The following is a 20,842-nucleotide window of genomic DNA, read 5'->3' on the forward strand; positions in this document are numbered from 1 at the left end:
CTGTGCTTGAAAGAGAGAGGATATGATATAAGGTAAGCCCCAATTCCACTGAAATATCATGGACTTAAAGGGAGAGGCGGCTGCGTCCTTTAATTCTCTAACCAAAAAGAACAAAACAAATTAAGCAAAGAACATCTTGAGTAGGTATGGAGTTAGGTTGAAGCGTGGGTAGGGTTTGACCTGGAAGCATATTTAGCTAAAATTTGAGGCTTCACACGTTAAGTATGAGAAAATGATCAAAGCTAATTGAGATATACTTAGGTACACGGTTCTTCAAACCCTTGCAACACGTGGTCGTTCACTAACCAAAACAAGTGGCCATAAATTCAGTTTTGTACAAATTTGTATATGTTGGGTTTTTATACATGTTAAGTCTGGGAAAGATAATTGTCACTTGAAAACCCACAAGTTGTAGTTCTATATCCACATCATCATGAAATAGATCCAAAGGGCATAAGATTTGGGTTTTGAATTTGAGTTGGGGAGAAAAAAGGGCATTACACACAAACTTTGATTAGGCAGCAAACTCCAAACACATGCATGTTTGCCGAGAGATAGGATATATATCATATAAAAATCACATTATTTTGAATATTTGTGCAATAGAAAAAGTATAGAAAATTATTTTCGGTAACTGTAACTTCACGTGACATGACTCTGAACGAGGATTAATTATATTTTTATGATGTTGGAACATCTCATGGTATTTACCCAAAAAAACATCATGTGACATGTTTACAATATGTTATTATTTTATCTATATAATAACACATGTACGATTATTAAAAACTTAAAGCTTTGCAGCCTAATATTGAAAAAAGGATACTTTTCGTAACTAATTATAGTTCAAAAGAAGAAAAAACTATAACAAAATGTGGGTGTGCACACTTAAGTGAACCAATTGATCAAATCAAAATTAATTGTAACTGACTTTATTCTGAATCATTTCAGCAATCGACTTTCTTTGCCCTAGTTCAAAAGACCCCCAAATTCCTTTTCATCATCCAGTCTAAGCCATGATTATTCAATACCTAAGACAGTTGAATTATGAAATGATAATGACTCTTCCATGACTTTTATATTTTTCCAATTTTATTAAATTTAGGGAAAGAAAGATAGATAGGGAGGTAAGTATAGCATGGATAGACCTAACCTCCAACCATAACCCAAACATCACCATCCAAAATTAATATCAATCTTTTACTAACAAAAGTTCACCTAGACATAAGTATCCTTTCTTTGGTCGTAAATATATGCTTATGTACATTTATTTTGGAAAATATATTCTTGATTTTCGTGTACTCTATTAGAACTGTATGAGAAAACATATTATATATAAATTTATATTGAGAACAGATTATGATAAAAACTTGGAGTTTTGGCATTTATATCGGACAGACTGATTCATCGAAAAAAAAGGAAGGGTGAAGGGTTGGTAGACCGTACCACCCAACTCAACTCACAGTCAAGACGTGCCAACTCCAAAAATTAGTTCCTTCATTCATGAACCGTGATGTAATGTCTGGTTCGTATTTAGTGGCCTAAACCCATAAAAAAGAATCGAAATTTGGTTGAACCCAAAATCCAAATGGGGATTTAAAGAAAAAAAAATTAACACACGAGAAGAAAGAGAGGGGGGAAAAATCATTTGACTGCTTTGAGAATGGAAACGAGACCCACCTTGAGGCCTTGATCATAAATTAGTTTAAGAGAGGAGAGGAGAGAGAGAGAGAGAGAGAGGAGAGAGATGAAAAACAAAGGGGGTAGCTGGGAGTTGCTGCTAACAAAGGAAGAGGGTGTGGAATTGGCAGGTACCACGTGCAGCTCTTATTAAAGCCGTTAAGAATGCAAATAGATACATAAAGCAACAGCTCACAAAACCCAAACCCACACACCTACCTCTCTGCAATTCCTTGACACACTTAAATAGGTTCCCAAGGTTGGTTTTGTGTAGCACTTTGTGTATGTGTCTCTGTGCCAATGATCACATTCACATACAAACACAACACACTGAATTGAATTCAACCACATAACGCATTTCTGGGTTTCTGTTTTCTCACATAACTCTGCCTCTTGATTCATAATGTTTTGTACCCAGATAGTAATTTGAGCAGTTCGATCAAGATTTCAGCTCCTCTTTCTCTTCCTCATTAAGGTATGTGAATCATTTACTTTAAACCCTTTAAAGTAATTGTCTTGTGGGCAGTTCCGTTTGAATAACGTTTTGGTGGCTCGGATATTGCTTGTTTTGGACATTTGTTGATGGGAAGTTGTTTGATTATAGTTGGAATTGGTTTTGAAACTTTCAAAGATTGTATTTTTGTGGGTTGGTTGCACTTTTATCAGTAAGGCTGTGTTTGCTGTGGATTTGGGAATCTACTCTGCAGTTTTCTGGAGTCTATGGTTTAACAAAGGTTCATTCTTTTTTTTCCCCCTTCTCTGTAACCTGACAACTATATCCTTAGGCCGTGTCTAGTTGCCTAGAACTGGAATTCAAAGCTTCAATTAGTTTAACATTGATTCAGTGTTGAGATTTTGTTACATTTGAAACAAGATTACAGAGAAAATGAGAGTTCAGGAATCATGATGGCATGAATTAGATATAAGCATCAACTTCACTTCCATGTAACCAAAAGCAGCCGTAGTATAACCAGGTAGATGTTCATATTTGCTATTATCTTGCGCTTAGGATCATGCATTTGGTGTAAGACTAACGTGATAACCGCTACACCAAAGCAACCCGTTGATGACATTGTATGAAATAAAAGGATCATGCATTTGGTTTAACTTGTATGAAATAAAAGAGCCAATGAAGAAAGGGCCAATTCAGAATTACAAGCTTTATTGAATTAGTTCCAGTACATTTGTTCCCTAAAATTTCATTTACCTTGTTGATGACGTTGTTTCTTGCTCTGCAGCATGTCAGAAGCTCAAAGGAGATTGGTGACAACACCTAGTTTTCCTCGTGGAAATGGGTATGTAAATGGGGTAGTACCACTCAGGCACCCTGCTATAGCATCTGAAGTTGATGAGTTCTGCTATGCCCTTGGTGGGAAGAAGCCAATCCATAGCATTTTAATTGCAAACAATGGAATGGCAGCTGTGAAGTTCATACGTAGTGTGAGGACATGGGCCTATGAAACATTTGGCACAGAGAAGGCTGTTTTATTGGTAGCCATGGCGACACCAGAGGACATGAGAATCAATGCAGAACACATTAGAATTGCTGATCAGTTTTTGGAAGTTCCTGGTGGAACTAACAATAATAACTATGCAAATGTGCAGCTCATTGTAGAGGTGTGTATGCTAAGCTCTTCCCTCATATACTTTCATATTTTCCAGTTTATTTATTTATTTATTTTATCAAAGTGTTTGCGAACAAAGCAGATATTCAACTAAAATCACGAGGAACCTTCTGAGTGAAAGAACTTTGAGTGTCATTTTGCCACCATTTCTTTGACTGCAAGAATTGAATTTTAATATAAATAAGAAGAAAGTATAAGAACTAGATACTTAAAAAAAAAAAAAAAAAGAATTCTCAAATGAAGAGGCTCCATTGTTACTTTTCTCAGAACTCATAGAAATTTATTAGTAATTATGGAAGGTGTGTTTTTATACTTTGAGCTGTATTTCTTGTTGTTACATTTCAACACCAAAAAACCTGGTTTTCTCCATTTGAGCAAAGTTTTTGCTACATTGTTACTTTTCTCAGAATTCATAGAAGATTTATTGGTAATTATGGAAGGTGTGTTTTTATACTTTGAGCTGTATTTCTTGTTGTTACCTTTCAACACCAAAAACCTGGTTTTCTCCATTTGAGCAAAGTTATTGACATCTAAAGTGGTAGTTGTTCGCAAATAGATGATCGCAATCCCCCATACAAACCTTCTGGCTCTCTTTGTTTCATTAGCTACCAAATCTGGAGCAAATTGAGCTAATTCAGGGAACTTTAATTCATATTATGCCATAGTCATGTCATCCAGTCAGTAAACTTTACTGAATTAGCTACCGAAAATGTTACTCACATCTGAGGCGATAAATATGTTTAAGTCTCAAGGGATGAAAGTTTTCTTACTTTATGGATCATGTAAATTAAAAATTGGGTCCTTAGATAGCTCAATCCATAAAACGAATACACACACAAACACAACCCGCTCTCCATTTAGAGTATTTCTACATATTCATAGAAAAACAAAATAAAGAGCACATGGCACAACCTGGGGTATTACTTTACCTGTAGTTCTGAAACATTTCAGAAATTTCTGTAGATCTTGTTAGTATTTCACCTGAATTTGTTGTTCTGTACTACCCAGATGGCAGAGATAACACGTGTTGATGCAGTTTGGCCTGGTTGGGGACATGCCTCTGAGAACCCTGAGCTTCCAGATGCGTTGATTGCAAAGGGAATTGTATTTCTTGGGCCGCCAGCTGTATCTATGGCAGCATTAGGAGATAAAATTGGTTCATCATTAATTGCTCAAGCTGCAAACGTACCCACCCTTCCATGGAGTGGATCACATGTATGAATCCTGAAAATTGTGTCCTATTTTTCTTTTTGTTTCTTTTGCCGGGTAATGCAATCTGATTCTGTTAATGTCTGTTTTCCAGGTAAAAATTCCTTCAGAGAGCTGCTTGGTTACAATCCCAGATGAAATATATAGGGAAGCATGTGTTTATACGACAGAGGAAGCGGTTGCGAGTTGTCAGATTGTTGGTTACCCAGCAATGATTAAGGCATCATGGGGTGGTGGTGGTAAAGGCATAAGAAAGGTTTGTGTCATGACTCATGCATGACAAAATATATATAGGCGATTTGCGTCTGAATTGTTAGCTGAGCCTGAAACAAGATTCATTCACTTATCCAACATGTTAAGGAATTTGGTTGGACCCTTTTCATGCCTTATTCAAGAGCTTAGCTAAGTTGAATTTCTTAATTTTCTAGGTCCATAATGATGATGAAGTTAGGGCATTGTTCAAGCAAGTTCAGGGTGAAGTTCCCGGATCTCCAATATTTATAATGAAAGTTGCATCCCAGGTCAGATAATCCATTGCCTTTTGATTTAGATGAGCATCATTGCCGAACTTCAGACCAGATATTGCCAATTTTTACAATTTAATTTATTTTCTTTTCTCTCATCAGAGCCGACATTTAGAGGTCCAGTTACTATGTGATCAGCATGGAAATGTTGCAGCTTTGCACAGCCGTGATTGCAGTGTTCAAAGGCGGCACCAGAAGGTAATATTTCTGACATGGTAAACTTAGTATTATGTGTTTCCACATTTAGCTTGGTCTTCTAGGGAACTTTTCTTTATCCTTCTAAGATTTTCTTTCTCCAGTACTTAGTAGCGCGTAGTCTCATCTACTGGAGATGTTTCCCCTTGAAAACCTAATTTTCTTGTTTTATGTTCTATAGATTATTGAGGAGGGTCCAATAACTGTAGCTCCTCACGAGACAGTAAAAAAGTTGGAGCAGGCGGCTCGAAGGTTGGCTAAATCTGTTAATTATGTCGGAGCAGCCACAGTTGAGTATCTATACAGTATGGACACTGGCGAGTACTATTTCTTAGAGCTGAACCCTCGGTTACAGGTATGTTATTTCGGTTCTCGTAATTTTTTTTTTCAGCTTATGATCTTATGAACTCATTGTGTGTTCATTTTTGAGTTTGTTTTGTTGGCGGCACTGAATAATGCAGTGACGAATGAAATGCGTATGCCTGAAGTGATAGAAAAAAAAATATGCTTGTTATGTGCTAACCAAGCCATTCAGTCTTCATGCAACCTCTTACAAAAGGGTTGAACATCATATGATCATATTATCATTATAATTATTAGAATTTCATATAGCTGTTTTACTAATGCCTATAGGCATCGATCAGCTGTGTTAGCTTCTGTTCTTGCATCTGCTTTTCAAGAAAAATAATTTTGTGCTTGAAACTAAATGTCTAAGATTTAATTCAATATAGGTGGAGCACCCTGTCACTGAGTGGATAGCTGAAATAAATCTTCCAGCAGCCCAAGTTGCAGTTGGAATGGGCATCCCTCTCTGGCAAATTCCTGGTATCATCTTAGTTTCTGGATTTCTTTAAATATGTTTTGATTTACTTATCATATTTCTTAATTTGTTCACATTCTCTGTCTATACGATTCATTTGATTAGAAATAAGGCGATTTTATGGAATGGAACATGGTGGTGGATATGATGCATGGAGAAAGACCTCAGCTGTTGCTACCCCATTTGATTTTGACAAGGCAGAATCTACAAGGCCAAAGGGTCATTGTGTTGCTGTGCGTGTAACAAGTGAGGATCCAGATGATGGCTTTAAGCCTACTAGTGGGAAAGTACAGGTTAGTTTTGATGGTTCCTCAGGCTTATTCTTACTTTATTTGTCCTAATGCAATACATGACTCTATATTGAGTATGTCTTACTATATGCAGGAGTTGAGTTTTAAAAGCAAGCCAAATGTTTGGGCATACTTTTCTGTTAAGGTAAATATCTTTTAAGTGGATAAGGACAACTTCCTCCAGAAAAGAAAAAGAAAGAAAGAAAATATAGTTCTCAGATAAATTCTGATTGATGTTTTGACATGCAGTCTGGAGGAGGCATTCATGAATTCTCAGACTCTCAGTTTGGTAAGTATTAACCTACTGCAACTTCATTTTATTTCTTTTTCTGTCTAAATAGCCAGAATATAATGTGAATAAAATAGGTCCATACAGTCGGAGAAGCTGAGTGACCGTCAATTATACTTGGGCAATGGCCATTCGGTGGGTGGGTTCATATATAGATATTATGCATAACTGGTTTGAGAACTGTTGTTTGTTAAATCAGTCATCTATCTTTGCTACTAACATATTTAAAAATTCTCTCTTTTTTTGCAGGACATGTTTTTGCATTTGGAGAGTCCCGAGCTCTAGCTATTGCAAACATGGTTCTTGGGCTGAAGGAAATTCAAATTCGAGGAGAAATTCGTACAAATGTTGATTATTCAATAGATCTTTTACATGTAAACTTCACAACAAGACCTATGATACAATTCTATACCATCGTTTTAAAAGATATTATAAAGAACATAGAATTTTGATGAAACATGAAGTAATGCTATGAAACATGTTCTGCAGGCTTCAGACTACAGAGAGAATAAAATCCACACAGGTTGGTTAGATAGTAGAATTGCCATGCGAGTTAGAGCGGAGAGGCCTCCTTGGTATCTCTCTGTAGTTGGAGGGACTCTGTTTGTAAGTTCAACTATCTTATTAACCGTTGAATTTTGAATATTTTACTTGCAAAATGCATCACTTATTATTCCTATTATGCCCTATTCAGAAAGCATCTGCCAGTAGTGCAGCAATGGTTTCAGATTACGTCGGTTATCTTGAGAAAGGGCAAATTCCACCCAAGGTATGGTAGTAAAAAAAACCCTTCTAGGTACATGTTATAGGTGTCAACAATTAATATTTGTCTATCCTGATTGCAGCATATATCACTTGTCCATGCTCAAGTATCCTTGAACATCGAAGGGAGCAAATACACAGTATGTTTTCCAACGATGTCGTTTCATTCCAAAGGATTTTTCTTTTTTGTCTTGGACACGTTTGGACATTTTTGGTTGGTAGAATCTGTAGTTATATATAATCAATGCCATGGAAAACTATTTCTAGATTGACATGGTGAGGGGGGGTCCCGGAAGCTACAGATTGAGGATGAATGAGTCAGAGATCGAAGCAGAGATACATACTTTACGTGATGGGGGTTTGTTGATGCAGGCATGTGCAAATTTTCTCTTTATTGTTTTTATGATTCTAACATCACAGATGATTTTACTCTTGCTCATTATTTATTACTTGTTTGTTCTTGGATTTTTAATTAATATGAGTACTTTTCATTTGAGTAAACTCTTGCTCTTAACTCTTCTTACAGTTAGATGGAAACAGTCACATTATATACGCAGAGGAAGAAGCAGCTGGAACTCGCCTTCTTATTGATGGAAGGACTTGCTTGCTTCAGGTGCGCCCATTTCCCTTCTTTTATCTTCCCCCACATTCCCTTCTGCAAGCTGAGTTGTTGACCTTTGTTGAATCTAGAACGACCACGATCCATCAAAGTTAATAGCAGAGACACCATGCAAGCTGCTGAGGTACTTGATTGCTGATGGTAGTCATGTTGATGCTGACACACCATATGCTGAGGTTGAGGTTATGAAGATGTGTATGCCTCTTCTTTCACCTGCTTCCGGAGTTATCCACTTTAAAATGTCTGAAGGCCAAGCAATGCAGGTAAATCATGTTCCAAGTAGGAAGTAAATACATTCTTCTCTTGATAGAAGTTAAAAAATAAAATTGGTTTTGTGTAGGCTGGTCAACTTATTGCAAGGCTTGATTTAGATGATCCTTCAGCTGTAAGAAAGACGGAACCCTTCCATGGAAGCTTCCCAGTCCTGGGGCCTCCAACTGCAATTTCTGGTAAAGTTCATCAGAGATGTGCTGCAAGCTTAAACGCAGCCCGAATGATTCTTGCTGGTTATGAGCATAACATTGATGAAGTGAGTTCTCTTTCAACATAAACATAATATTTTGAACACCTTGTAATCTGTGATTTCTTGCCATTTTCTTGGGCCTTGTAAATGTGGGAATACATTGTCTGGTATCATTTGGTAGATTGTGTTATTCTTAAACTTGTCTTATTGAATAGTTCTCATCTATCTCAGGTAGTGCAAAACTTGCTCAATTGCCTAGATAGCCCTGAACTCCCTTTCCTTCAATGGCAAGAATGCTTTGCAGTTCTGGCAACCCGCCTACCCAAAGATCTTAAAAATGAAGTAAGCAAAAATGGGGTGGTTTTCCCTCTGATTTATGCTCAAAATGAGTCTTTACCCTCATGCGATTCTCTCATATAATTTTACAGTTGGAATCAAAATTTAAGGAGTTTGAGTTGATTTCTAGCTCTCAGAATGTTGACTTCCCTGCCAAATTGTTGCGTGGTATTCTTGAGGTGAGTTCTATATTTCAAATTCCTTATTTTGATTACTATTTTATCTTAGGATGATCAAATATTTCGAGCCGATATCCATGGAAAATTCAGACTTATGTTTGTGCATTTTTCTGCAGGCCCATCTATTCTCCTCTCCCGATAAAGAGAAAGGAGCCCAAGAAAGGCTTGTTGAGCCTTTGCTGAGCGTTGTGAAGTCTTATGAGGGTGGAAGAGAAAGTCATGCCCGAGTTATTGTTCAATCCCTTTTTGAAGAGTATTTGTCAGTTGAAGAATTATTCAGTGACAACATTCAGGTTAGTCTCTCATTATGGAAGCCAACTTTTTATGCAACTTAGGCTAAATATTTGAGACTGCGGGTACTGTTTTATTTGTATCATGGGACATTGATGGCTTTAGTTGAAACATAAGAATGGAACGTGGCTGCTCATTACAGTTCATTGATGTAGCTCTCTTCGGCTCATAAAGGGCATTTGTTCTTATAAGTTTTATCCTGATTTGACTTGTCTCACTGGGTTCTGGTTATTCATCTGCATGTAAAAAATTTAAAATAGAATAATGTGAATACAATCACATAAGCAAAAGGCAAACCTCTCTAGTTGCTGTCTTGTTGCACATCCTGGTGTTACCATAGCCACCTTTGTTTTTGACTGACTTTTATATATTGTTTTTCAGTTGTGCTATTTTCTTTTTCATTTTTTTTTGTCTTCCTTAAATCTTTAACCTGACTAATGTTTAATTACGACATAGTAGTTAAAAATTGTCTTGAATACTGGTCATTGAACTCTAAATGTGTATTTAGCTTCACAGTTTTACAGTTAACTGTACCCTGTTAATTAGGAACTTGAGGCTGCTCCCAGAGTTTGAATGTTGTAAATTTGTAATCTTTCTTTTTTCTTGTCAGAATCTTCATTCATGATAGCTAATATTTTATCTGCTTCAGGCTGATGTAATTGAACGCCTTCGACTTCAATATAAAAAAGATCTATTGAAGATCGTGGACATTGTGCTTTCTCATCAGGTATTAAAATCAAGTACATGCTCAGTTGGCTTGCCTTCCCAGGTCTCATTCAATTGTGTGTTGAAATTATTTTATACCCATATTATGTGTGTCTTGTGCTTGCAGGGTGTCAAGAATAAAAATAAGTTGATACTACGACTCATGGAACAACTGGTCTACCCCAACCCTGCTGCATATAGGGACAAACTAATTCGGTTTTCTGCACTTAACCACACAAGCTATTCTGAGGTTGGCCGTTGCACTGAGTTAATCAAATCCAGCTTGCACTAAAAACTTTTTATATATGGATATTTCTTTCTCTGTTTATAAGTTTTTCAAAATCCAGACTCAGTTCTCCAGTTATCGTCACACAAGTCATAAATCAGTGGTTATGTACGAGCCATAGAACTGAGTTATTCAAACCATGCTGAGTTATTAGTTTTTAATATGTCGATCTTCCTTCTTCTGCTTTCAAGTTTTACAAAATCCAGTCTAAATTCTCCTCACATCAACAATCAATGTTTATTTACTTTTCATTAGATTTATATTCTCATCTTCTTTTTTGTTTCCTAATATTGTCCTAATGCTGAATTAAATTTATGCAGTTGGCACTAAAGGCCAGTCAACTGATGGAGCAAACCAAGTTGAGTGAACTTCGTTCCAGCATTGCGAGAAGTCTTTCTGAGTTAGAGATGTTTACTGAGGATGGTGAAACCATGGATACCCCAAAGAGGAAAAGTGCCATAAATGAGCGAATGGAGGATCTTGTGAGTGCTCCTTTGGCAGTTGAAGATGCCCTTGTAGGTCTATTTGATCATAGTGATCACACTCTTCAGAGGCGAGTTGTAGAGAGTTATGTGCGTCGGTTATACCAGGTACCATGGTTCAAACACTTTGAGTTCCTGCTTACTTAATTTTTGACAGTAATTTCCTCGCTTAACTTTGTTTTTGCCATCAGCCATATCTTGTAAAGGGGAGTGTCAGGATGCAGTGGCACCGATCTGGTCTTATGGCTTCATGGGAGTTCTTGGAAGAACATACTGAGAGAAAAAATTCCAATGAAGATCAATCAGTTGAGAAACACAGTGAGAGAAAATGGGGAGTCATGGTTATAATTAAATCTCTTCAATTTCTGCCAGCAATTATTAGTGCTGCATTGAAAGAAATGTCTCATCAACTTCATGAATCAATTCCAAATGGATCTACTGAACCAAGTGGCTTTGGTAATATGATGCATATTGCTTTAGTTGGCATCAACAATCCAATGAGTTTACTTCAGGATAGGTATTGTACCTGCCCTTTTTATAATCATTGAAGTTTCAACTTTAAATTCAACATGTGATGAATATTTCAGGACAGGTTTGAAAAGCTAAGCTCGCGCTGTATTCTGATTAGTTTGTAATCTTACTGAGTCTTAGTTTTAATTGGATCGCACTGTATTCTGATTAGTTTGTAATCTTACTGAGTCTTAGTTTTAATTGGATCTGTCTACACTCCAAATTTACAATGGTCCTATTTCAGATAATAAGGAGTTTTAATTATTTCTTTTTATTTGCAAAGACATGCCAAATAGAACCTACAGTTAAAAACCTTATTGACGACCATTGTTGATTCATGCATGGCAGTGGAGATGAGGATCAGGCTCAAGAAAGAATTAAGAAGTTAGCCAAAATACTTAAAGAGCAAGGAGTAGCCTCCAGTCTACACAGTGCAGGTGTCAGAGTAATTAGTTGTATCATACAAAGAGATGAAGGGCGAGCCCCTATGAGGCATTCCTTCCACTGGTCATCAGAGAAACTCTATTATGAGGAAGAACCTTTATTGCGTCATCTGGAACCTCCTCTATCCATTTACCTTGAATTGGTTAGTAATTTTTTGGTTCTAGCACCAGTGTTTTGGGTTAAGAGTGAGAAAAATTATATGCATGGACTCTTGCTATGAAGTTACTCAACTTTTGTTCTGATCCAGGACAAGCTCAAAGGCTATGAGAATATACAGTACACCCCATCTCGGGACCGTCAGTGGCACTTGTACACTGTTGTAGACAAGCCGCTACCAATCCAAAGAATGTTCCTCAGAACACTTGTAAGGCAGCCAACAACAAATGAAGGATTCACTGGATTTCAAAGGCTAGACGTGGAAGCAGCTAGCAAGCAATGGGCTTTGTCATTTACTTCAAGGAGCATTTTGAGGTCCTTATTAACAGCAATGGAAGAGTTGGAACTTAATGCGCACAATGCCAATGTCAAATCCGACTATACTCATATGTATCTTTATATCTTACGTGAGCAACAAATTGATGATCTACTGCCTTACCCCAAGTAATTATTTTCTTTTTCTTATTCAATTTCTTTGCTTCTGAGATAATATGGTGAACTTTTTAGAATCTTACATTTGAATAATTGTGCCAGGAGAGTAGATTTAGATGCTGGGCAAGAAGAAACTGTGGTGGAGGCGATTTTAGAAGAACTTGCACGTGAAATCCATGCTTCTGTTGGTGTAAGGATGCATAGGTTGGGTGTCTGTGAGTGGGAAGTGAAGCTGTGGATAGCATCCTCTGGACAGGCTTGGAGGGTTGTCGTGACAAATGTGACTGGTCATACCTGCACTATACAAGTATGTTTATATATGATGCACATTTTATTTATGTTTTCTACCACCCAGTTACCTTTTCCAGCTAAATAATTGTTGAAGTTCGGTAGTAAAGCATATGGAGTCTCCTTGAACAATTTGTATGGATCATGGGTCATGATTGCATTACTGATAAACATGATATTCAGATCTATCGGGAACTAGAGGATACCAGCAAACATAGAGTGGTATACCATTCAGCTTCTGTTCAGGGTCCCCTGCATGGTGTACCAGTGAATGCGCACTATCAGCCTTTGGGAGCTATTGACCGTAAACGTCTGTTGGCCAGGAGAACCAGCACCACTTACTGCTATGATTTTCCACTGGTGAGATTTGTGATATGGGTTTGGGTTTTTTTTTTTTTTTTTTTTTTGTTGGTAAATCAATTTTATGTTTTTCCATGATTCCGAAGTATGGTGAAACTAACTGGAGATAAATGTTATTTTGCAGGCATTTCAGACGGCCTTGGAACAGTCATGGGCATCCCAATTACCAGGTGGTAAAAAACACAAGGATAAAGTTCTTAAAGTCTCTGAGCTCAAATTTGCTGACCAAAAAGGCACCTGGGGTTCTCCACTTGTCAATGTAGAGCGTCCACCTGGGCTCAATGATGTTGGTATGGTAGCCTGGTCTATGGAGATGTCTACCCCTGAGTTCCCTTCTGGAAGGAAGATATTGATTGTTTCAAATGATGTGACCTTTAAAGCTGGATCTTTTGGCCCAAGAGAGGACGCATTCTTCTTTGCGGTAACTGAGCTTGCTTGTGCCAAGAAACTGCCTTTGATATACTTGGCAGCAAACTCAGGTGCCCGTATTGGGGTAGCTGAAGAAGTCAAATCCTGCTTTAAAGTTGGTTGGTCCGATGAAACAAGCCCTGAACGTGGCTTTCAGTATGTGTATTTGACCTGTGAGGATTATGTTCGGATTGGATCATCTGTGATAGCACATGAATTAAAGCTTGCAAGTGGAGAAACCAGATGGGTTATAGATACCATTGTTGGAAAGGAGGATGGCTTGGGGGTCGAGAGCTTGACAGGCAGTGGAGCAATTGCTGGTGCATATTCGAGGGCATACAAGGAAACCTTTACCTTAACATATGTGACTGGCAGAACTGTAGGGATAGGCGCTTATCTTGCTCGACTTGGAATGCGGTGCATACAAAGGCTTGATCAGCCCATAATTTTAACTGGTTTCTCTGCATTGAACAAACTTCTTGGCCGGGAGGTGTACAGCTCTCATATGCAACTTGGAGGACCTAAAATTATGGGAACAAATGGGGTTGTCCATCTAACGGTTGCTGATGATCTTGAAGGAATATCTGCTATTTTGAAGTGGTTAAGCTATGTTCCTGCCCATGCTGGTGGCCCACTCCCCATTTCATGTCCCTTGGATCCTCCAGAAAGGCCTGTTGAGTACTACCCTGAGAATTCATGTGATCCTCGTGCTGCTATTTGTGGTACTTTAAATGGTAATGGGAACTGGATGGGTGGTATTTTTGACAAAGACAGCTTTGTTGAGACACTAGAAGGCTGGGCAAGAACAGTTGTTACTGGAAGGGCGAAGCTTGGAGGAATCCCTGTAGGAATAGTTGCTGTTGAGACACAGACGGTGATGCAAGTTATACCTGCTGATCCAGGCCAGCTTGATTCCCATGAGAGAGTCGTTCCTCAGGCTGGGCAAGTATGGTTTCCTGATTCTGCAAGTAAGACAGCCCAAGCATTATTAGATTTCAACAGAGAAGAGCTCCCACTTTTCATTCTTGCTAACTGGAGAGGCTTTTCTGGTGGGCAGAGGGACCTTTTCGAAGGGATCCTTCAGGCTGGATCAACCATTGTGGAGAACCTTAGGACTTACAAACAGCCCATTTTTGTATTCATCCCTATGATGGGTGAGCTCCGCGGTGGAGCATGGGTGGTCGTGGATAGTCGGATAAATCCAGACCATATTGAAATGTATGCTGATCGAACTGCTAGAGGTAATGTGCTTGAGCCAGAGGGGATGATTGAGATCAAGTTCAGGGACAAGGAGCTGCTGGAGAGCATGGGTAGGCTTGACCAACAGCTGATCCAACTGAAGGCAAAACTTCAGGAGGCCAGGAGCTGTGGGGCACACGAGATGGTTGAACCCCTACAGCATCAGATAAGATCGCGTGAGAAACAGCTTTTGCCTGTCTACACTCAGATAGCTACAAGATTTGCAGAACTGCATGATACTTCTCTTAGGATGGCTGCAAAAGGGGTAATCCGAGAAGTGTTGGACTGGAATACCTCTCGATCTTTCTTCTACAAGAGATTGCGTCGGAGAATTGCTGAAGAGTCGCTCATCAAGACATTGAGAGATGCTGCTGGCGAACAGCTTTCACATAAATCTGCAATAGATTTGATCAAGATCTGGTTTTTCAGTTCTGATATTTCAAAATCCAGAGAAGATGCATGGGTGGATGATGGCATTTTCTTTACATGGAAGGATGATCCAAAAAATTATGAGGATAAATTAAAGGAGTTGCGGGTCCAGAAGGTATTGCTTCAATTGGCAACTATTGGTGACTCGATTTCTGATTTGCAAGCCCTACCTCAAGGTCTTGCTGCCCTTCTAAGCAAGGTAAACAATCATGTTATTTTCTTTTTTAAAAGCATCTTTGCATGTTATATCTTTGCCACCTGGATGTAATGACTTGAATCTAATGCAGGTCGAGCCATCAAGCAGAGTGCTGTTGATCGATGAACTCCGGAAGGTACTCGGTTAATACAAAAGTTGGTGCTTCACATCTGACGATGGTCCCACAAATTGCGTGTGTTGTATCTGCTTGAATCATAGCCATATCTTGATAAGTAGGTGCATGTTATTTATCTGCCCTTAGCATATGTAAGAACACAATGACTGCTTGCCTATCAGATTGCATCAATAGATTTAGGTTGCTGATAGAAGCTTCAGTGTATAATAGAGGCAGAAGATTTGTAGGGAGCAGTCTGGCTCCCCAGTGTAAAATTTTGTAAGTCATGAGTAAGATATAAGGAAATAGATAGTTAAAAAGGAAATAACCAGCATTTGCAGGCTCTGTTTCATTATTTTCCTACATGGCTGATCAATGCTTGGAAATACAAAATTACAACATAGTTTGTAATATTCTGTAAGAACTATCAATTATTTCACTTGAAATAGCGGATTCATGCTCATCATCATTATGTAATTTTATTCATTCATATCGGACTTCTAGTCTGAAAAAGATCCTTCTAATAACACCATGTCACTACGTTCCATGTCAAGTAATCTTTCTAGGTCAGAACTTTTTTTTTATTTTTTATGCATGGGGTGCTGAAAAGATCCTTCCAAAGCTTGATCTGACTATTTCAGCCTCATTTTAAGTTAAAAGTAACAATGTAATTCATCTCAAAATCTAACAAAACTCAAATCCAAGGATCCATGAATGTTTTCCTTATAAAAACAAAAATTAATAATTACATTATAAACCTTGAATTTGTCACACGACTCAGATCGGATTGAAACTACTCCAGTACGCATAAAAGGGGCGAAGAAATTGAACACCTTGGGAAAAACAAATAAGTGTAAAATGTATTTTAGAGTGCCAATAACACTTCTTTCGACCCCAAAAAAAATGCCAATAACAGCTCTCAATAAAATAAAAGAACTTGGACGGGGATTGCAAATGCCAGTCACTCGATTATTTCTTCACCTTGTGCTTCATTTTTGCCTTCTCTTTTTCTTTTCTTTTCAACTCTTCACGCTTCTTCTTCTCCTTCTCTTTTTTCCTCTTCATCTCCTCTTGTTCTTGCCTCTTCTTCTCCTTCTCTCTCTCCTCCTTTTCTTCTCTTTTCTTTTTCTCCTTCTCTATAGCTTTCCTTTTCTTTTCTCTCTCTTTAAGTTCCTCCTTGGTCAATTCTCTTCCTATTTTGAAACACATTTCGTTTTAGAGGCTTACAATTTCCTTTGTGAAAGATTTCAGATCAATGAATATATATATACACGGTGGCTTGGTTATGTATTTTTCTGGGTTGGTTTTGAGTGACAGCCGTCTCATTTGTTGTTGCAGACGCAAGGCTTTTCTTATCATCTATACTATTTGCCGTCCAAAAGGGCATTTTAGTGGTGACATTGCTATGCTGCATTCAGGACTTCTAAAGCCATTGCTGATGGCCTTTCATGTCCCGATACATTCTCTCTTGATTATTTATAATATTTTATGGTCAATTATCCCAAGATGACCTTGTTTTAATGGCAAAGCCGAAAGCTAAGATCCCACATTGACCCTATTTTCACCATTTCTTCGAATCTTAGACATTACAGACAACAAATGATTCGGCACTGCCGCAAGCAAAATTAACATTGGAGATTTCATTAAAAAAAATATCTTATAAACTTTTCTACTGTGCATATTACATTCCAAGGAGAAGAGAATAGGGCAGAATCAGGCTGAAGTGTTTTAATGGAGAAAAGCATAACGAAATTTTAACTTGGCTACAAAAAAGTTTTCTACCTCATCCTGTCGAATCTAATGTGCTACAAAACTCTCTATGGTTCAATACTTTTGTTTAGCCATATTCTATTTACCAATACAGAACTTGCCAAAAATGTTGGACAAAACCTCCTCTGAAATGTCTTCTCCACTTATCTGACCAAGGGCGATTGCCGCATCCCTCAAATCAATTGTCCAGAAGTCCAAAGGCATTTCCTCTTCTATTGAGGATTTCAACCTCACGAGGGCCTCCTTGGTTCGAACAAGCTGCTCGCATTGTCTCTGAAGATTCATCAAAATTTTAATGCAACAATGAATCAACTGCTAATCATAATATAATTTTTTTATATTCTAATAGGACTAGTCAAAGGATCAATCCAAAGTGAAAGCATTTTCTACCTTCAAATCTGAGTAAACAAGAGATAACAACGCAATTATGGGAGTAAAAAACCAAACACACAGGCTGATGTATAGGTAGCTAACCTGGTTTACAGTCCATCTGCGGCTCCCCACAGAATTTTTGTTGAGACCGACGATCTCTAATATTGCTGTCTCTAAACCTTGGATTCCTTGACCAGTGACAGCAGATGTCAAAACATGCTTACTGAATGAATTGATATATTTTTTAACCCACTCCATGCAATCAGATGGAACACAGTCTATTTTGTTAATTACAAGGATCATTGGGGTGGAAGATCCAGTTGATTTCTGTAATACCAGACAGAAAACAATGATTTATTGTATATCCTAAGCGTAAATTTGCATAATAAAACAGAATGATTGATAAACAAAAGGAGATGTGCATATTATATGATACAGAGAGTGAAAGGAAACCTTATTAGATTGAATTCTATTAAGAAGTTCGGAGTCTTCTGGAGCCCAGCCATCAAGAGCACTTATTGCCATAATAATAACATCAGCACCCATAGCAACTGCTTCAGACCTCTCCACACCTGTGATAAAGACAGTCAAGGAAATTCAGATACACAATACCCAATGCTAGATAGGGTCACCATACATCAACCAATAAGCATATCATTCCTCAAAACAGAACAAATCTAAAACAAAACATATCATTGGTTGTCTGTGAAAAATATCAACATTTCACTTAGGCAACTGGTCTGGTTTAAATCACCAAACTCTATGAGATAAATGCATGGAATGTAAACTATTAAACTACTAAACTAGTAAAGTTTTCAATACAAAATCAGAACTGTAAATGTGCTGTGTTAAAATAAATTCATAAGGCAATGCAGATTCTTGAGGGATCTCATGACAACAAACTCAACACAGAAGAAAATGAGTTATTTCACTAATTCCCAATGGCCCTACTAGTTCAAAAGGATCAATATTGAAAATAACCAAAATCTTATGCTAATGGAAAAGAAACCTAGATATGAGGTGAACTTGGCTTCTTGTACATCTGGCATGAAATCAACCCAAGATCCCTACACATCAAGATTGTACAAAGATGGATAGCCCTACCAATTTTCTCCACAATGTCATTGGTTTCTCTGATGCCAGCTGTATCAAGAAGGGTTACAGGAATGCCATCAACTGTAATACTGGCTTCAACCACGTCTCGAGTGGTGCCAGCAATTTCTGTAACTATTGCTCTCTCAGTCTGCACGCTAAAATAAAAAAGTGGCACTCAGTAACATCTCATACATCAAGTAATTACTAAACATAACAAAATGTTTTAATGGGATCCTATATACATCCAATACTTGAGATGTTATTGATGCTGCATAACTCCAGCAATTCATTAAGCAAATAAGGACTCATGTAGGAATTAATGGCAATCACCCCCTTCCCCAAAAAAAAAAATCGAAATACTAAAATTGCCACCACATACTTTGCTCCATGCATTGAGGAGACTTGACTTCCCAACATTTGGACGGCCCAGAATTGCTATCTGCAAATTGTATTTAGAATGTCATAAAGCAAAGCCAAATGAGGAAGAAAATGTGAGAATGAGAAATCCATTTTGAAAACTGCACCTGTATTCCAGATTGCAGAAGTTGGTCATAATTGGCTGTCTCGAGAGCACTCTCAACATCTTCTGACATGGAATTTATTTTCATCACAACTTGGTTCGTATCAAGTGGTGGCATCTCATCATCAAAATCCAAACGGGCTTCAATTTCTGTAAGCAACTCAATGCACTGAGCTCTTATAGATTTTACCATGGAAGAGAAGCCACCCTATCAAAGTTCAAATGTTTTTTTTATAAAAAAATTTCCGGGTTAATTATGATTTACCCCAACTAAGGCTCACATAAATATTAGTAGCAACCAGTTTCAGAAAGCAGGAACGTATAAATTATTCAGACAAACAAAGACACATGCCTGAATTGCAGCCAGTGCTGCATCTGCTGCAGCTACGGACTTAGCCGAAATGAGCTTGTCAACATTTTCAGCTTGAGTTAGGTCCAAGCGGCCATTGAGAAATGCACGCAGAGTAAACTCACCTGAAAGGAAAAACCAAAGCACACATCGTTAGTCTTTCATTTACTTGTATTCCAAAAGTCCAAAATTTTCAAGCTAAAATTCCAAAAGCTCAAAATTTCAAGCTAAAATTCCTAAAGTTAAAACATTCTGAGCTAAAAATAACGACCTGGTTCGGCAAGCCTTGCTCCAGCTTCTACACAAGCTCTCAAGACGCGATTAAGGCACACTTGGGTTCCATGGCATTGAAGCTCAACCACGTCTTCACGCGTATAAGACCTTGGGGCCAACATGGGCACAGCCAAAACCTGAAAGCAACCAAAACCCATGTCCTGTATCATTCACAGAATTCAAATTTCAACTCCATTCAGTGAAAGTGAAATTGAAAAGTACAGTACCTCGTCGATGACATTGCCGTTGGAGTCGCAAACGACGCCGTACTCAACCACATGGCTAGTGGGCCGCCACGTGCCCACCGTCTTCTTCCTCTTCTTCTTTGTCTGACGGAACAAGCGGCCAACAATGGCCACCGCAGATGGACCCGACAACCGCACAATCCCAACCGCGCCAGGAGGTCCCCCCAGTGACGTCACGATTGCCGCGATTGTGGTGGTGGTCTCCAGCTGCCGGGACCCACTCGCTAATCCCTCGTCTTTGCTGAGGAGCAGCGTTTGAGGCTGGGTCTTTTCTGGGTAAGAGCTAGTGAAAGAAGAGCAGTGGCATAAGGGTAAGTAGAGTGGGGAGGAGGGTGGAGTTTGAGACGCTTGGGGGTGAGATGGGAGATTGAGAGAAGAGAGAGTGAAGTGGAAGCTATGGCGAATAGTGGTGGTTTCAGTTTGGGGCTTCTGTGCAGAAAATGGCGGAAGCTGAAAATGGAGAGCAGAGCCATTGATGTCTTTGTTTTCGGGTGAACGGCGATTCCGATTCTTCAGAACTCCGATGGTTTTCTAGTAGTGGAATTGGATTGGGTGTGTTGATAAAATCCACCAACCCACAAGCATGGGCCTTGGCTTAATTCTATATGAGCCCAAATTGGATTAAGTGGGCCCACTAAAAGTCCATGATAAGCAGAAAAATTTGTGTGAAATGGGAATAACATTGTTTTGCTCTTCCAATCAATCACAACTGGAAAAGTTATCATGCACCATAATTGAAGGGATAGCAAAATAAAGTTATCCTTATTCCATAAAAGTATTTCTCCAAAATGGGCCCATGAGTTGTGGAGTCTAAGTCACTAATCGTGACCAATTTGCACACCTCTTCCTCTTTTTGGAGAGGACAATATGGATAAGCGGAAGTCAT

The 20,842-nt window shown here is 38.4% G+C and overlaps 2 protein-coding genes across 2 annotated transcripts; one reads left to right on the top strand and one right to left on the bottom strand.

Moving 5' to 3' along the window:
- Positions 1 to 1,797: 1,797 nt before the first annotated feature.
- LOC103332986 (acetyl-CoA carboxylase 1) lies at positions 1,798 to 15,795 on the top strand. The gene is made up of 33 exons (XM_089047354.1): positions 1,798 to 1,939; positions 2,099 to 2,155; positions 2,919 to 3,297; positions 4,314 to 4,520; positions 4,609 to 4,770; positions 4,943 to 5,035; positions 5,141 to 5,236; positions 5,415 to 5,588; positions 5,965 to 6,058; positions 6,159 to 6,346; positions 6,438 to 6,488; positions 6,593 to 6,632; positions 6,882 to 7,006; positions 7,122 to 7,238; positions 7,327 to 7,401; positions 7,478 to 7,534; positions 7,662 to 7,770; positions 7,925 to 8,007; positions 8,085 to 8,276; positions 8,354 to 8,542; positions 8,708 to 8,818; positions 8,905 to 8,991; positions 9,108 to 9,284; positions 9,932 to 10,009; positions 10,115 to 10,237; positions 10,594 to 10,863; positions 10,947 to 11,272; positions 11,614 to 11,851; positions 11,957 to 12,309; positions 12,400 to 12,604; positions 12,769 to 12,945; positions 13,070 to 15,220; positions 15,309 to 15,795. The coding sequence occupies exons 3-33, from the start codon at positions 2,920 to 2,922 to the stop codon at positions 15,363 to 15,365; spliced, it is 6,783 nt and encodes a 2,260-aa protein (XP_088903480.1). The 5' UTR covers positions 1,798 to 1,939; positions 2,099 to 2,155; position 2,919; the 3' UTR covers positions 15,366 to 15,795.
- Positions 15,796 to 16,970: 1,175 nt separating this feature from the next.
- On the bottom strand, positions 16,971 to 20,516 carry LOC103332985 (tRNA modification GTPase). Its single transcript, XM_008235781.3, is given in 10 exon segments — positions 16,971 to 17,375; positions 17,577 to 17,801; positions 17,928 to 18,046; positions 18,579 to 18,717; positions 18,949 to 19,008; positions 19,094 to 19,297; positions 19,442 to 19,563; positions 19,710 to 19,848; positions 19,939 to 20,285; positions 20,288 to 20,516. Coding segments are annotated over 10 exon segments (1,692 nt in total). The 5' UTR covers positions 20,430 to 20,516; the 3' UTR covers positions 16,971 to 17,180.
- Positions 20,517 to 20,842: the final 326 nt, after the last annotated feature.

The sequence above is a fragment of the Prunus mume genome, linkage group LG2 (genome assembly GCF_029339155.1).
Source record: "Prunus mume cultivar Tortuosa linkage group LG2, ASM2933915v1, whole genome shotgun sequence".
In the NCBI taxonomy this organism is placed as follows: Eukaryota; Viridiplantae; Streptophyta; class Magnoliopsida; order Rosales; family Rosaceae; genus Prunus; species Prunus mume.

Excerpts from the sequence above, each read along its gene's own strand:
- LOC103332986 (XM_089047354.1), top strand. The coding sequence starts at position 2,920 with ATGTCAGAAGCTCAAAGGAGATTGGTGACAACACCTAGTTTTCCTCGT. Across the intron at positions 4,771-4,942 it reads GTGGTAAAGGCATAAGAAAG|GTCCATAATGATGATGAAGT; the intron begins GTTTGTGTCATG and ends TTAATTTTCTAG. Across the intron at positions 8,277-8,353 it reads CTGAAGGCCAAGCAATGCAG|GCTGGTCAACTTATTGCAAG; the intron begins GTAAATCATGTT and ends GGTTTTGTGTAG.